The 16,917-nt window shown below is 44.1% G+C and overlaps 1 protein-coding gene across 1 annotated transcript; it reads right to left on the bottom strand.

Annotated features, from left to right (window-relative positions):
• Nucleotides 1-593: 593 nt before the first annotated feature.
• Nucleotides 594-14,536, bottom strand: LOC311589915 (membrane-spanning 4-domains subfamily A member 8-like). Its single transcript, XM_084768652.1, has 7 exons — nt 14,435-14,536; nt 12,649-12,868; nt 9,479-9,601; nt 5,502-5,561; nt 4,274-4,405; nt 1,621-1,734; nt 594-1,039 (listed from the first exon to the last, which is right to left on the bottom strand). The coding sequence occupies exons 2-7, from the start codon at nt 12,865-12,867 to the stop codon at nt 935-937; spliced, it is 753 nt and encodes a 250-aa protein (XP_084624778.1). The 5' UTR covers nt 12,868; nt 14,435-14,536; the 3' UTR covers nt 594-934.
• Nucleotides 14,537-16,917: the final 2,381 nt, after the last annotated feature.

Genomic DNA, 16,917 nt, shown 5'->3' with positions numbered 1-16,917 from the left:
ATGCTGTTTGGGAAACTGCTCCGTTATCAGTTTTGACCACTGATCTCTCAGTATTGCTGATCTCATCCTTCCTTGTTGAAAACTGGATGCCCCAAAGTACATGTTGTTTTCTTATACATGACATCTGAAATCATACCAACAGGTTTTACATAGTCTGTCTTACAGGCTGAATATTTGTATACCCACCCTAAGGCATATATTAAAATGTAGCTCAGTGAACTCAGTGGTTCCGGTTTACAAAAGGTACTATCAGTTTTGGGGTTGGCCCTCTCTAGGGGTCTCCCAAAGTCTGTGCTTCCTCACTGCAGCTGGGGGCTCTCCCTGCCATGTAACGGCTGCCACCTCAACCCAGCCTTCTGCCCTGCCTCCCTCACCTCTTGTATCACTGACAGAATCAATCATATCCATCTTTGTGCTTCTTGTGTGTTCCCTTCCCCTGCATACTGCCCCACACTAGCAAAAACAGAGCTTCTACCTCCCTTCTGAGGCCAGCAGTTGCCAAGAACCATGTCATGTTCATATCTGTCACAAATAGAGCCTTGGGCATTTCTTATGCTCAATACATATTTATTAAGTGACTGAATGACCAACAGAGGGAAGTTTGGGTGATGAAATCGCTGTAATTCTCTATCTCGAAAACTGCTATAGGCAGAGAATACATGGATGTGTGTACAGCAAGGCTGGTGCAGAGATGCCTAACGTTATACAGATGCATGTGTCCTGGTAGGACAACTTTATTTAAATCCATTCCAATATCCCATCTCGTTTTAGTAGAGAGCCAGCAGGATTTTCCAGGGCGAATTGAAGCAGGAGTCTATAGTATAAGCCGTAAGAAAGAATTTACCCCAGTTTGTCAGGTAAGGAAGAACCTGGCTAAGTGGAGAGAACGTCACTTGGCCTCAGTGAAAGATGCTTCTAGAATCTTCAGGTTCACTTATCTGGGGTTTTGAACTCCATTGGGATAACTTGGTATTGGATTTGATGGTTCTGGGAAGACCACTGGGTTTGTTGCATAGACATTTGGAATGACCACAGCTGCCTGAAAAACAGAGGCACACAGCAGGTACACACTACCCTAAGGCTAAAGTAGTCCTCTAGAGGGTTGTTGCTGGAAGCCTACACTCCAGCACAGTGCTGCTGAGATGATGGAACCTGTAAGAGGTGAGGACTAGTGGATGACAATCAGGCTGTGGGTACCACTTTCATGAATGGATCTATGCTTGACTTGGAGCAGGCTAGTTTTCACAGGAGGATGTTGTGATAAAGCTTGAACCTTTCTAAACTAGGGCACTCTTTTTCCCCCCTTCTCTGCTATGTCAAAACTCAAGCAGAGACAGCACTTGCTCAGAAGTACCCCAGGGCAATGCCGTATGCATACTCCTGCTACTAGAACTGAGAGGCAAGTAAACCTCTTTATTTTATAATGCACCCAGCCTAGTGATAACAGCATACAATAGACTAAGGTGCCCCAGTAATAAAGGCTCATTAAAGACAAACACCAAGACCCATAGGTATTTTTTCACTTCCTTCTCTTTAGCAGGGATAAAATCCACAGAGTCTGTTAATTTCCTGTCATCTTGGGGTATATATTTCCACCCACAAAGGAGCCCCAGGACTCACATTGTTGTAGTTGCAGCAGGTCACTTGGCAGCCAAAGTGGGAAGACACACTTGCAATGCCAAGCTCCAGGAGGCAGAAGATGAGCAGCAGACTAGAAATACCCACGCCTGGTCTCTGGAATCAGAAGAAATCTGGAGGGCATCAGTACTGGGCCAAGAGTTTGACAAGACTCTGCAGTGGACCATCTGTGTGGCCTTGGCAAAGTCTCCCTCCCTGAGCCTTATGGGGCAAATGTCTCCCAGGTCTTTGTAAGGCTAAAGTGTGGGTGGAAAATGGGTTATTCTACCATCCACTACAGTGCCCTTTATGGGAAACAGATTCAGTGGTTAAGGGAACGCCTAAAACAGTTGCATCAGGAGTAATTTCTTAGTAAAATGGGTTGAGTAGGCAATACACATGACTTTGCTTGTCAAAGGGACCATGCTGGATGCCAAGTTGAAGAGGGCTTTGAGGAGGCCAGGGTGGCAAGGGGAGGCTGTTTTAGTGACTGAGATGAGAGATACAATGTCAAGGGCCAGCTCTGCAGGGGAGAAAGTGGAAATCATGGTCGGATTCTTGATGCATTTCCAAAGAAGAACCAACTGGATTCCTTAAGGAACTAGCTATGACGTGGGAGAGGAATCCAGTTGGTTCTTCTTTGGACATGCACCTGACCCCCACCCCCACCCCCACCACCCTGGTTTTGTCTCCAACAACTCAAGGATGATGGAGTTGCTTTATGAGATGGAAAAAACAAAAGTGTGCTTATGTGCTGATAAAAAATCTCTAAGAAAATGGAGGGGATGGGTAGTGTAGAAGAGAGAAGAGGGGGGAGGGGAGGAGAACTTGGTCTTCTGGTTGAGGTTGTGGTCCATTGGCAGGTTGAGAGGACATGCCCAAAGCCGCCCTATTAGTTCAGTATCAGGTCCCCTGTGGCTGCTACATACGGGGTTAGTGCCGAGGCCTTAAGTGCCATGTGTTGCTGGTATAAAACAACACGGATCTCAAAGGGTCACCACTCAAAGTGAAAATATCCCTGACCCTGACTATACCTGACCTGGATGTGGCTCTGCTCCTCATTTCCCCCCATCTTCTAAGTCTCACATTAGCAAGAGTCCTTCCTCCCTTCTTGAAAAGGTGAAACCCTTTCCCTTCCTTTTGCCTCAGGCTTGTGCAGTGGACTACAGCCTCTTCCCATCCTCCATAACCTATAAGACTGGTCCTCTATTCTGCTCACAGAGCATGAACTATCTCCAAAGTCTTTACCATGCTGCTGTCTGTCTGTCTGTCTGTCTGTCTGTCTGCCTGTGCATTAACCACTCTTCCTAGACCCCTCATCTACTGAGACCTGGAGCTGAGTCTCCACTTTAGTGGCTGGTGCGAACAAAGAGGCTGCATCAGAGCCTCTCTCTGTAGGTCCAGATCTCCCTCCCTTCATCAGCCATCACTTCTTCTTTTAATAGTGTATGCTAATTAAAGCGTTCAAATGAGAAGTTAGTTGTATTTTTTCAATGTGGCAAGAGGAGAATTTGAAACCATATGGGCAGCCCATATTCTATTCCTATTAGATGGCGCTGGGTGCTGGTACAGGTGAGCAGGTGACAGCTGTTGGAGCTGGTCCTGCTGTTGTCTAGCCATGCTCCTTAGTTTATTGTTCTCTGTGGATGCTAAACCCTGCAGTGTGTGGCAGGAATCGTATGTCCCGCCAAGCCTAAAAGCCCACCTGGCTCTGCAGAATTTGTTAGGCTCTGGCAATCCTAGCTTCCCCCTATGAAGGGCTGTTTCAGGGCCCAATCTTGTGCACTGGAAGTCATTATGTTAAGAGAAATAAGCAGGATTCAGAAAGACGAATGGTGCATGTTTTCTCTCATATATGGAATCTAGGTTTTAGTGTGTGTGTGTGTGTGTGTGTGTGTGTGTGTGTGTGTGTGTGTGTGTGTTGTAGGCCACAACACCAGGTTATGAGAAGGGAGGAAAACATCATGAAGGAGGTAGGAGATGCGCAGATGTTTCTGTGGTTAACATCACTGGCTGTTTTTGCTAAAGGCTGGGTTCAGCCCCCAGCACTCACATGGTGGCGCATAACTATCTGTAACTCCAGTTCCAGGGGGCCCAAGGCTCTCTTCTGACCCCCATGGGAACCAGGCATACATGTGGTTCACAGATGCAAATGAGGGCAAAACACTTGGACTCACAAATAAAACAAATAAATCTTTAAAAATTAAAAAAAAAAATTGAAAGAAAACAGAAGCTGGGACTTATGGGGGTGGGGTGGGGGGTGAAAGGGACAAACTGAGACAAAGGAGGATGACAGGTGTGTGTCATGATGAAACCCAGAACTTTATATAGTTACCTAAAAAAACTAAACAAAAGGCTTTCAAGGGAGGAAGCAAATATTTCTGAATCCTGGTCTGCAGAGCAGGCAGGAAAGCTGAGACATGGAGGGCTGCTGACGCACTAGCAGCTGGTCCCTGTGCAGTTGCCAGGGCTACAAGGCAGATGCTATTTCACAAGGGCAGTAAAAGCAACAGCTGAGGATTTAAGTTCTGCCCTGACCCCAAGAGCACTTCCTCTTCTTCAGTGCTCAGGGGGGAAGGCTTGCTTGCCAGGCCCTTTCTGGCATGGTCTGAACATATCTAAGTGAAGGCCGAGATCTTTGGCTGAGGACACTCACCATTCCCCAGCTGTAGGGGTAATCACTGGGGTCCACATATCCTTGGGAGAGACCAAGGTCTGAGATGAAGAGTATGGCGCCCACTGCAGAGCAGACGGCACTGATGATGTTCAAGGCCACACTGCCATTCAGCTGGAGAAGACACAGAGGGTCAGGGTGGGAAAGGAAGAGGAGTATAGCTGAGACCTGCAGGCTCAGCCAGCACCCCTCACCCATCGTACCGTGTTAGAATAGGTCACACATAAACTTTACCATCGTTACCATTTGTAACAGACAGAATTCAGTGGTAGAGAGCACTTTGTGCTCCTGAGCCATATACAAAAGAGTATGTCCAGATATGTTAAACCTCCCTTTCTGGATATTTACCAATGGAGCTCATCTGATTGTAGAAACCTTGGTCCCTAGGAGACCGTTACTCTGGGCAACCTGCTCATCTAGGAAGCAGAGCTATTACAGCAGTCCATTTCTAGGGAAGCACAAAAAGCTCTGTCCACGTGGGTCTTCTGAGTTCAGATTCTGGATTTCTTAGTACAGCAGGTGCTGGGGCTTTTCCTGGCTCCTGCAGAAATGGCTGGAAGCCTGCTCTACATGCTATGGGCATGCTCAGTTCCCTGTTCTGGGTAGTGTGTCCCTGGCACCTGGGAGTTTTGTTGCTCCTCCACTGAGGGCATCCTGAGCAATCTACTCCCCTCTCCCGCTGTCTTTCTTCTCATTCTGAATCCTTAGTAGTGGTGGCACCATTGTCCCTATCCTATATAAGGTGTGTATGTGTGTGTGTGTAAGTGTGTGTGTGTGTGTGTGTGTGTGTAAGTGTGTGTATGTGTATATGTGTGTATATATGTGTGTATGTGTATATGTGTGTGCATGTGTATATGTTTATATGTGTGTGTATATGTGTGCATGTGTTGTGTGTATGTGTGTGTATATGTGTGTGTATGTGTATCTGTGTGTCTGTGTGTGTGTCTGTGTATGTGTGTGTATGTCTATGTCTATGTGTGTGTATATGTATGTGTATGTGTGTGTATATATGTGTGTGTATGCATGTATGTATGTGTGTGTATGTGTGTATGTGTGTGTGTGTCCTGTATGTAAGAGCTAGCACTTATGGGAGTGCCCTAGGTCTGGTCTTAGTGGTACAAGAGTAAGGGAAGGATTACTTGTCAGTCATATCCCCACGGTGACACTATAGGTCCGCAGCTGGGACAGATAGCCTCATAATGTGACTTACCAGGCAAGATGAATTGGGTTGAGTTTCTGCCGCCACTGAGAAAGATCCTGAAATGATAAACTAGTGCACAAGATTGGGAACTTACCAAGGGCCAGGCACCGGCATACCCTTCCTTAGGAATCTAGTTCTGAGTGCACAGAATCTCCCACCTATAGAGCTACTTATGGGGACCCCAGATCTACAATGGTAGAGAATGTGGGTGCTGACTTAGTGAGGGTTGGGCCAGTGGTGGGATAATCAGGATTTTAGGATTCACCAGAACAGGTTTTAAAATTTTGTTTGACACTTAAGTGATTTTTGGTGAGTCATTAACTTCTTAAGTCTTTATTTCCTCATCTGAAAAAAATGTGAACATTCATATCCTTGTAGGTATCACTGATATAACTTATGCCTCACATTTTCTGTGTCTTGCTCATAGAGGTCAATTGACATTAGCCCATTTCCTGCTGTTTGTTTACATGTGCCCACCATTTGTTGCTTTCCCGGTTTTATCTCAGGATTCATGAGGTGTGGGGCACAGGAGGGAAGAGGGAGAGGGTGCTGACTCTTCTGCCATGTTCGGACGAGAGTTCAGCATTGGTCCTTGCCTGTTGCATGCCTGAATGGGTGCTGTTCAATCACTTAAACAATGAATGTCAGTCTCTGATGCTGAACATCATACAAGGGGGGGGGGAGAATTTCTTGCCAATACTTGTGCTCTGCAGGCAGTGTGGCTGAGGCATCACTTGCCCTTGTTTGCCCAGTGTGTTAGCTACGGTGGTCTGAGAGGGTGCCAGCTAAGAGTTCATAAAAGTAGCTATCTGCTGGATTCTACTTGGGCTGATTTAAGAAATGGCTCTGTTGCAAGAAAATTCATATGCTTACCAATCATTGATTTAGAACACACAATCCTAGTATTCGTAATAATATTTTTAGAGTTGTACAATCTAAGTCGAGAACATTCTCATCATCCCATATCCAGTAGTAATCATGTCCATATCTTCTTTCCTCCACCCATATGCAGTGTTTTTCCTAAACCTTGAGTAATAGTCCACATAACGTTATTGCTTTGTCCTTTATAGAGATGGACAAAATCTGTGAGTTGGGGTTATGTCATTTTCTTCAGCAGTGTAGCGCCTAGTAAGTTGCCATGCTCCAGTAAATACTCTCTCACACATGCTCATTCAAGAAACCACAATGAAACTCAGTAGGTCAAAAGAAAAAACACTATGGAAGTAGGAAGTGGACGAGTTTGGGGGAAAGCGGGGGTCAAGAGGAGTGGGAAGGGGGATAAAAGAAGGCGGGGGGGGGCGAATGTGATCACAATATAATGAACATATGTGTAAAATATTAAAAATGAAAACATGGGGAGAATGAGACTTATTGATTTTAAATAATTCACCTAAGTAGCAAAGCTTGAGAGCAAACACAGGTAACTTGGCTTCAGCCTCAGTGTCTGGGTGCTTGGGGAAGATGTATAGTTATTGACGATGAGAACTTCTTTGAGTTGGTTCCCTTCCAAGGAAAAAGTTCTGAGGAGAAATATGCCTCAGCTTTTCCTTTATAGAGACGTGTTAAGAAGGAAAGAAGGGAAGAATGTTGAGTTTTCATGTTCTTTGTCAGCCCTCGGGAGATTTTGCTCTGGAAAAGTCATCAGTGATAGATGGGAAAAAGAAAGACAGAGCTGGAGTTAATAAAGTGAGAAAGAACAACAACAACAAAACACCCGAAGACAAAGGCAAGAAAGTTGTGAGCTGGAGGGCCAGTTGGGCACGTGGGATGTCAGGGCACTTCTAGGGAATCTAACATGGTACAGTAAGCTAGTGAGTAGCTGGGACGTTATGAGATGTTTCAACACCTGCCTAATCTGTACAGGGTTGGGGGGGGGAGGGAGGAGATAGAGTTCCAAATATGGATCAGTTCGAAGTCCAAGGAAATTGCAGCCTGGAAAGATGAATCATGGGTTAGAACAAATTTTATGAAGTATATATCCATATGGTTCTGCAGGCTGACGAGATCATAGGGTGGCAGCCCATTTTATTGTTATTGTATGGGAGAGGTTGGAATTTGACTTCTTAGGTCATTCTGGGATTTGGATATTTATGGGAAAACTTGTATTTGAGTCACAGGTAGGCGAGTGAAGTTGGAGGGGGGCAGAACAGGGTGTGTGTGTGTGTGTGTGTGTGTGTGTGTGTGTGTGTGTGTGTGTAGGGGGTGGTGGTGCAGTGGGTGGGGAGGGAGAGGTACCAGGAAAAGAATGAGAGAGTCCAAAGGCAGTAAACTGATGTGGAGGAAAAATTACAGCATTTTTGTGGGGTCACAGATCACCTTGAGACTCTAATAAAGCCATGTGTTCTTTTCTTTGTGAGTTAAATGCTGCTGTTTCTGGGTTGATGATCTAGAAGAAATACCTTGGTCTTTGGTGAGTATAACCTATAGCTTGATCTGTGATCTCCAGTTTCATGTTTTCAAAGACTTAACCCCAGAACCTCAGAATGTTACTAGAGGCATAATTTTATTACATAGCCTTGGCTGGCCAGGAGCTCACTATGTAGATCAGACTGGACTTAAACTCACAGAGATCCTCCTGCTTCTGCCTCCAGAGTGCTGAAATTAAAGGTGTGTTCTATTATGCCCAGCCATCAGCATTCTTATGACTGGAGGTTAGCAATAAACATGGATGAAATAGAAATTATCATCCTAAGTGAAATAAACCAAAATCTAAATCTCTCATAGGCAGATTGTGGTGTGTGTGTGTGTGTGTGTGTGTGTGTGTGTGTGTCTGTGTGTGTCTGTGTGTGTCTGTGTGTGTGTGTAGTGTGCATCATGAAAGCCAAAAAGAGACCATAATGTTGTTGGCAAGTGAGGGTGGCAGAATACATGTGACATGAAAGCAGAAGGGGAATGTGATGAATTATCTAGGTCATCTGGGAAGACAGTTTTAATGAAGGATTGTCTTCAGTTGTTTGACATGTGGATATGTCTAGGAAGGATTGCCTTAATTAAGTTGATTGGCCTGGAGCCCAGGCCAATGTGCACCAGGCCGATCAGGATCTGGATAGCCTGTCAGGAGAGCCACAGCTGAAGCCTTTGCCTCTGAGCCCTGATTTTGCCCGCCCCTCCCTTTTTTTTTTTTAAATTCATTTATATTTTAATACCCATTTGGTTTTCCTGGTCTAAAAGAGAACAAAAAATCACTACGGGAGCACCATTCTTTAGGCAAGGGTTCCTGACTGTGTGAGGGTTGAGAAATTGAGTTGAGCACAAGCAAGCATGTAAAGTGAGTATTCATTTCTCTTTGTTCATGACTGTGGATGGCTACGGTGTGATGAGCTCTTTCAAGTTCCCACCAGCTTGACCTCTCTGCAATAAAGGGGTGTAAACTAAAGCAAACTCTTTCTACCCCTTTGTTGTTTTGTCAGGGTATTTTTATTAAGGAATAGAAGTAAAACAAACAGGGAAGTATTGAGGGAAGGAAGGGGTCAAGTGGGAGGGAAACAGGGGAACAAGGGAGGGGAGTGCCAGGGAGAAGACAAATAAGAACAAAATATGAGTGACGAAAGTGCAGTAATAAATCCATTACTTTATATGCTAATTTAAAACAACAACAACAACAACAACATCAACATCAACAACATCAACAACAACATCAACATTAACATCAACATCAACATCAACATCAACAACAACAACAACAACAATAGCAACAACGAGTTTGGGATCCAAGACAGGCACAAACACAAAGGGAAGACAGCAGCAGAAGATGACTAGCTGTAAGGTAAGAGAGACTGCAGTGGTGACTACCAGCTGACATGCTGGTCTTGGATTTCTGGTCTTCTGGAGATAACACGTTTCTACAGTTTGGAGCTGTCCAGACTATGGCGCTTTGTTATTCTCCACCCCAACCCCTTCTCCAACTAAGACATTTGAGCAAACACCTCCAGATTCCTGAACAGCTTGGCAAAGGCTGCCATGAGCATCAGACTGGAACTACTCACCCAGATGCCTCCCCAGAAGGGGAAGCCTCCATAGAGGGAGACAGGTATATAGCGGCTGTAGAGGACGGTGGGCATGATGGAGCCCAGGCCAATGTGCACCAGGCCGATCAGGATCTGGATAGCCTGTCAGGAGAGCCACAGCTGAAGCCTTTGCCTCTGAGCCCTGATTTTGCCCACCCCTCCCTTTTTTTAAATTCATTTATATTTTAATACCCATTTGGTTTTCCTAGTCTAAAAGATAATGTGAGAAACATAATAATAAAATTAAAACTATCTATAATCACTCCCCTGGAGAAAGCAAGCATTTACATTTTGGTATAACCTTTTATTATTCCTTTTCAAACACGTATCTTGGTATCTCTGCACTTTGTTAACTTAATGCTTGATCATCCTTGGGTCATTACATTTCCTGTGTTTGTGTGTTTGTACATGTTTATATGTGTATGAGCATGTGTATGTGCACGCGCACGTGTGTGTGTGTGTGTGTGTGTGTATGTGTGTGTAGAAACTAGAGATTGATACCAGGTATCTTTATCAGTCCCTTTCCACCTTATTTTTTTCTGAGATAGGAACTCTCATCAAACCTGGAGCTCACCAATTGGCTAACAAGGCTGGCCAGCAATCTCCAGGGATTCTCTTGTCCCTACCTCCCAGCCCTGGTATTATAAGCTTGTGTTGTTGTACCTGGATTTTACAGGGGTGCTTGAGATGTGGATTCAGCATGGCAATAGCCACTTTTCAAAATATTCTCAAAGGGCTTCCTAGAGTCTCTGGGCGGGGGATGGGGGGGGTGGGGGAGTGGGGGTGGGGTGGGGTGGGGTGGGGTGGGGTAGTTGTGATACCGGTGCTGGACAGGTAAGGTGACCTCTAGTTTTTTATGTTATACACAGCATCCTTGTATGAATTTTTTGCCTGCATCTTTTCCTTGTCTCTTAGATGCAATGTCATACTTCCTTACTTTTACCAAATTCATATATTGATGTTCTAGTCTCTCTGAATATGACCTTATATGACTATAGGGATATTGCTGATGTCACAAGTCAAAGTGAGGCAATGCTGGGACGGGGTGAGCCTCAATCCTATATTACTAGTGTCCTTACTTAAAAAATATAGTCATCGAAAATTCAGAATTCTGAATCCAAGGCCTACCTCAAAAAGACAAAATGAAATGTAACCAGCCATATGGAACTGGAGTTATGCTATGGCAAGCCAAGGAGCTACTAGAAACTAGGAGAAAGATCTGGAAGAGACCATTCCTTCATTCCTTTAGAGAAAGGATGACCCGGACAGATTTTGATCTTAGTTTTCTTTTCTCCAGAACTGTGATGCAATGCATTTCTGCTCTTCTTGCCTATCAGTTCATTGTACTTTATTATAGCAGCCATAGGAAGCTAATACAGATACTGCCGTGTGTGTGTGTGTGTGTGTGTGTGTGTGTGTGTGTGTGTGTGTTTCCTGCAGACATGGGGTAAAAAGCATATATATCATTTCCTTAAGTTCATACTAAGGGTACATTAATTACATATCTCAGAGCAGGACCCAGTCATTGCACAAAGAGCTTGTTCTCCTCATAGTCTCATAACCTTCCTTTGCTATATGAACAACACAGTGGCTTGACCAGCTCCAAACTGATCAGTTTTAACTGTCAACTTGACATGACCTAGAGCCACAGTATTGATGAGGAGCTGTCTGCATTAGGTTAGACTGTGGGACTGTCTGAGGGGGCACTGGAGATTGCTGATTCGTGTAGGAAGACCCAGTCCTTTGTGAGCAGCACTCTTCCCTGGACAGTGGTCCTCAGCCTAACAGGATGGAGGGGGCTTCATGAGAGCAAGAAGGCAGCACAGATGTGTTTGTCTCCCTCTGCTTTTGACTGCGGATGTAGAGTGACCCTACTTCAAACTCCCGTTTTGGCTTCCTTGCTAACCTGAAGATGTAAGACGAACAAACCTCTTCCTCCTGTCTGTTGCTTTTCACCTGAGGATTTTTTACCACAGCAACAGAAACAGAACTAGAACAGTTAGTTGCTTCCATCCGTCTGTCTCTATAAGCCATGCAGCAAACTTATATGTAGCACATTTCTTGTGCATATTGGTATATTTGTAGGATAAAGTCTCAGAAAGGGACTATTGGGTGCTTTTTTAAATATACAAGCTGCCTTTTTAAAGATTTCCCCAAGCAAGACCAGAGGCACGAGCTGGGATTGGAACATGGGCAGGCTGGAGCAGAATCAGTGCTTGTCACTCATGAGCTATGTGATGAAATGATCTCCCTTGTGCTATTCAGGCCAGCCTTTTGGGCATTGCTGCTTGTCTAGCCTGGTTGCCTTCTTTCTACTTTGGACAAAGGCATTACTCAGCAACCCTGGGCTCCATTACACCTTTGGAAACTTTGTCCTTGTTGGCATTTCTTTCTTCCTAAACTATAGAAAGCAAATACATAGAGGCAAAAGGTACTACATTCAAGAACACTGATTTTTGGTTGTTTTTAAAAATTCTTTGTTCCCAAATGCCAAATCAGAAACTACAAGGCCATACACTGAGTCTCCTTGTGATGGAGAGATATTCAAGAGTCTTTAAAGTTTCTTTTTTCTTTGTATGTATGTATGTATGTATGTATGTATGTATGTATGTATGTATACATGTATTTTTGCATTTGTGTATGTGTGTTCCTGCTTGTGTATTTATATATGAGTGTATGTTTATGTATGAGTATGGATGTGTGCTTCCTTGGGTACTGTGCATCTTTGTGTGTGTGTGTGTGTGTGTGTGTGTGTGTGTGTGTGTGTGTGTGTGTGTACATGTATCATAAAGCTGACATGTACCTTGGGTATCCATCCCCAGGAGCCATTTACTTCTTTTTTTGAGACAGGGTCTCTCTCACTAGCCTGGAACTCACCAAGTAAGCTAAGCGAGCTGGCCAGAGAGCTGCAGGGGTTTACTCGCCTTTGTCTTCCTGGTTAAGGGATTACAAATGCGCATTTCCACAGCCATCACATGGAAGGGGGGTCTGGGGGTGGCACTCAGCTCGCAGACACTTCACTAAGCACTTTACCAACTGAGCTATCCTGTTCCTTGGCCCCCTCTCTGGACTTCCTATTTGTCTATCTCAAGCCTCTGCTTTGCTCCTCTCTATATGGCCTCTGGCTCACGAAGTGAACTTTTACTTACCCCTAGGACTTGGCCTTTTTTCAAGACTTTCTGGGCAGGCAGCTCAGTCACAGCTGGCACCAAACCAGGTGGATTACCAGAAATTACGTGGATTTGAGGCTGGTTGTTTGTATACAGAGGCACCTGAGGCACAGTTCCCGGGGCAACAGAATAACTGTTGGGAGGTGCCCTCACATACACAGAATTGGCCGTGGGGCCCGGTGAAGCGAATGAATTCATGCTAATGAAAAAAAAGTACAGTGGAATCACTCATCATTTACATACTGTGTTTTAAAAGACTTCAGGAGGCTGGGGAGATAGCTCAGTCAGTAGCCATTTGCTCAACAAGCATTGGAGTATGAGTTTGGATCTCCAGCTCCTTTTATAAAAAGATAAGTATAGGGCCAGTGAGCTGACTCAGCAGGTAAAGGTACTTGTTGCCGGATGACCTAAGTTTGAACCCTGAGACTCACATGGTAGAAAGAGAGTACTGACTCCCCAAATTTGTCCTCTAATCTCCAAGCACATTTAGTGGCATATGTATGGCCATACACAGTAAGTAAATAATATGTAATAACAAAAATGAATAATAATAAAGACAACTTTATTGCTATTGTCTTTATTGCCAAACACATCTGTGATTCCAGAGCTGGAGTAGGAGAGCCAGAATCTCTAGGGCTAGCCTGTGGCCTGTCTAAACAATAAGATGGGGATTGAGAGGGGAAGAGAGCCAACATAGACCTGTGGCCTCCATACACATGTGCACACATGTACTTATGTGCACACATGCACACACACACATAGGGCACTAAACACTCTAAAATAACTGAGAATGACTTTTGCTTTAGCAATTCAACCCCACGGACTTGTTGATTCCATCTTAGAGACAGTGTTAAATTTTCCTTACAGGGCTTGTTGAGAATGCCAGGCAGCCAATGCTCTAGAAACATATCTCTTTCCACCTCAACCTCAGTCTCATGGATGAAAACGGTAAGGCCTAGAGAGGTTATGCACTATGGGGAGACAGGCTGTGCCTTTTCCCTCTTTGCATGTCTCCGACTGTTTTGATCCTGGTTTATATACACTGGGGAACACTGAGTTCAATTCTTTTAGATTTTGGAAAAGGAAACTGAGAATGGGAGAGTATCTTTGACTTCTCCAGTGCCAGGTATATATTTTTAAAAAATGGAGCTAATTGCTCAAGGGAAGTCCATTGTCAGTGTAGTGTGTGTGTGTGTGTGTGTGTGTGTGTGTGTGTGTGTGTGTGTGTAGGATCCTGGCCACACACTTGGAGGTCAGAGGGTAACTGGTGGGAGTTGATTCTCTCCTTCCTCCCTGTGAGTCCCAGATATCACATTCAAGTCATCAGCCTTGGCAGCAATAAGCCTTACCCACTGAGTTGGTCTGCCTTCAAAAAAGTCTTTCCTTCTTCCATTCTATTTTTAGAGCAGACACGATGAAGTTGAGTACAATGCATTCCTCTAACGTCTTTCATCAGCTTACATTCTCCATATTTCATTTGACACAAACCTGATGGCGCACACCTGTCATCCTAGCACTCTGGGAGGCAGAGGCAGGCAGATTGCTGTGAGTTCAAGGCCAGCCTGGTCTACAGAGTGAGTCCAGGGCAGCCAAGGCTACACAGAAGAAACCCTGTCCTGAAAACCCACCCCACCCCAACCCAACCCAACCCAAACCATCCAAACCAACCTCCCCAACCCAAAACCCCCCAAGCCCCCCAAAGCCCACAAAACCCATATCTCCATTCCCCAGTGATCCATAAAAATACTCGACCATGTTCACTCACCTTATTGTGCCTGTTGCCAAGTAAGTGTCTCTTGCTCCTGTTCCCAACTCCCAGCTATAGAAGACTCACCACGCGAGAGAATGGCTGTGCCCTGTGTATTTGGGCGATTCATTTAGAAGAATCCAAAGTCCTCTCCACTTTCTTCCTGGGTGAGGGTTGGGTCAGCATCTGCTCAGAGTTTCCAACCCCATATTTACTTCCTGTGTTAGGCACTAATCCAATTAAATACAGTTTAATTTGCGTGTTCCGGGAGACAAAAGAATGACTTTTGTGTCCAGGTGTTCAGGGCTTGATGTACTGAGCTGAAGCAGAGGACAGGTTGACTCAGTTTCATAGGGAAGAGGTTAAGGGATCCCAGGAGAGCACAGAGAGAAGTGAGTGACTGGATTTGGAGTGCTTAGACATTTGAAATCGTTGCACTGCAGCAGGCATCTTTATCCATGCCTCAATTGAGGGACATCTAGGCTGTTTGCAGTTTCTGGCTATTATAAATAAAGCCTCTATGAACATAGCTGAGCAAGTGTTTTTTCGGTAGGATGGGGTGCATCCTTTGAGTATATGCCTGAGTGTGGTCTAGCTGAGTCTTGCCTGGTTCCCAATTTTCTGAGGAACCACCATATTGATTTCCATAGTGTCTCTACAGGTTTGCACTTCCATCAGCAATGAAGAAGTGTTGGGGTTTGGTCTGGTGCTATGTTTTCTGACGCTTATTACTGGTCCTCAGGATCTGGTTGCCACCTGGATGAGCAGATTCTCACGTACAGCTGTCTTTGTTGTGTAAACCTTGTTCTACCTATTTAAAGTTGATTGGTTAATAAAAAAATAAAAAAGGCCTACAACTGGGCAAGGCAGAAATGAGGCAGGTGTGGTGAAGGTTCATGGGCTGTGGAGAGAAAAGTATCTTGGGCAAGGAAGAGCGGTACCACAGGAGGAGAGTGCAGATTCTCCATGGGGTAGAGAAGGGTCACCTGGGCGAGAAGGAGGAACGTGGAGGCCCAGATGAACAACATAAGCAAGTCGTTTTGGGATTATGGGTGGGAAACAGCCCAGATAGAAATGATTTAAGGAAATGGCTTGGGATGGGGGCTGGAAGATAATTGTAGTTTAGGGGGTTAATATCTGCCCAGCCCCAGGTGAAGTAAGCCTTATTGTAAAATGTAATGTGTGTCTGTTTATTTTATTGATTGATAGTGGTATAGATAATACCACTATAATAATAATAATAATACTAATAATAAATAGGCTAATTTTATTATAAACATTATTAGATATGTATATTTACTATAGGAAAGAAGTATTCCCCTTGCTCCACATCCTTACCAGCATGAGCTGATATTAACTATTCTGAGAGGTATAAGATGAAATCTCAAAGTAGTTTTGAATTTCATTTCCCTGGTGGCTAAGGATGTTGAACATTTTTTTTGGATGTTGAACATTTAAACAAGTGTTTCTCAGCCATTTGAGATTTCTCTATTGAGAATCCTCTGTTTAAATCTGTACCTCACTTTTAAAAATTGGATTATTTGGCACAGGGTGTGGTGGCACACACCTTTAATCCCAGCACTCGGGAGGCAGAGGCAGGTGGATTGATGTGAGTTTGAGGTCAGCCTGATCTACAAAGCAAGTCCAGGAAGCCAAGGCTACATAGAGAAACTCTGTCTCAAGCAAGCAAGCAAACAAACAAAAACAACCAAAAATTGGGTTATTTGGTTTGTTAATGTCTAGTTTCTTGATTTCTTAATATATTTTGCATATTAGGTCTCTATCAGATGTGTAGTTGATGAAGATCTTTTCCCATTCTATAGGCTGCTATTTTGTCCAATTGATGGTGTCCTTTGCCTTACAGAAGCTTTTCAGTTTCATGAGGTCCCATTTATTAATTGTTGATCTTAGTGCCTGAGCTGTTGGTGTTCTGTTCAGAAAGTTGTCTCCTGTGCCAATGAGTTTAAAGGTCTTCCCCACTTTATGTTCTAACAGATGTGGGGTATTCAGTTTTAAATGGAGGTCTTTAATTCACTTGGAGTTTAGTTTTGTGCATGGTGATAAATATGGGTCTATTTGCATTTTTCCATATGTAGCCATCCAGTTAGACCAGCACATTTGTTGAAGATGCCTTTTTTTCTAGTGTGTATTTCTGGCTTATCAAAATCAGGTGCCCATAGGTGTGTGGATTTATATCTGGACCATTGATCTGATTACATTTTTCAGTGTGTCTGTTTTCATGCCAGCACCAGGCTGTTTTTTGATAGCCCTGTAGTACACCTTGAAATCAGGGATGGTGATACCTCCGGAAGTTCTTTGGTTGTTCAGAATTGTTTCACCTGTCCTGTTTTTTTAAATTTATGTTTTCATATGAAGTTGAAAATTGTCCTTTAAAGGTCTGTAAAGAATTGTGTTGGAGTTTTGACAGGGATTGTGTTGAATCTGTAGATTTCTTTTTGTAGGATGGCAATTTTTACTATATTGATCCTACCAATCCATGA

The sequence above is a fragment of the Acomys minous genome (genome assembly GCF_964271855.1).
Source record: "Acomys minous genome assembly, chromosome: 2".
Lineage (NCBI taxonomy): Eukaryota > Metazoa > Chordata > Mammalia > Rodentia > Muridae > Acomys > Acomys minous.
The sequence above is the reverse complement of the archived record's forward strand: the minus strand, read 5'-3'. Positions and strand labels throughout refer to the sequence as shown.

What these genes read in the sequence shown, in the direction of transcription:
- LOC311589915 (XM_084768652.1), bottom strand. Translation starts at nt 12,867, where the DNA reads ATGAATTCATTCGCTTCACCGGGCCCCACGGCCAATTCTGTGTATGTG. An exon ending in CCTTCTGGGGAGGCATCTGG is followed by an intron (nt 5,562 to 9,478) that starts GTGAGTAGTTCC and finishes CTTGTGCACTAG; the next exon opens with TTTATCATTTCAGGATCTTT. An exon ending in ACCCCTACAGCTGGGGAATG is followed by an intron (nt 1,735 to 4,273) that starts GTGAGTGTCCTC and finishes TTCTGATTCCAG; the next exon opens with AGACCAGGCGTGGGTATTTC.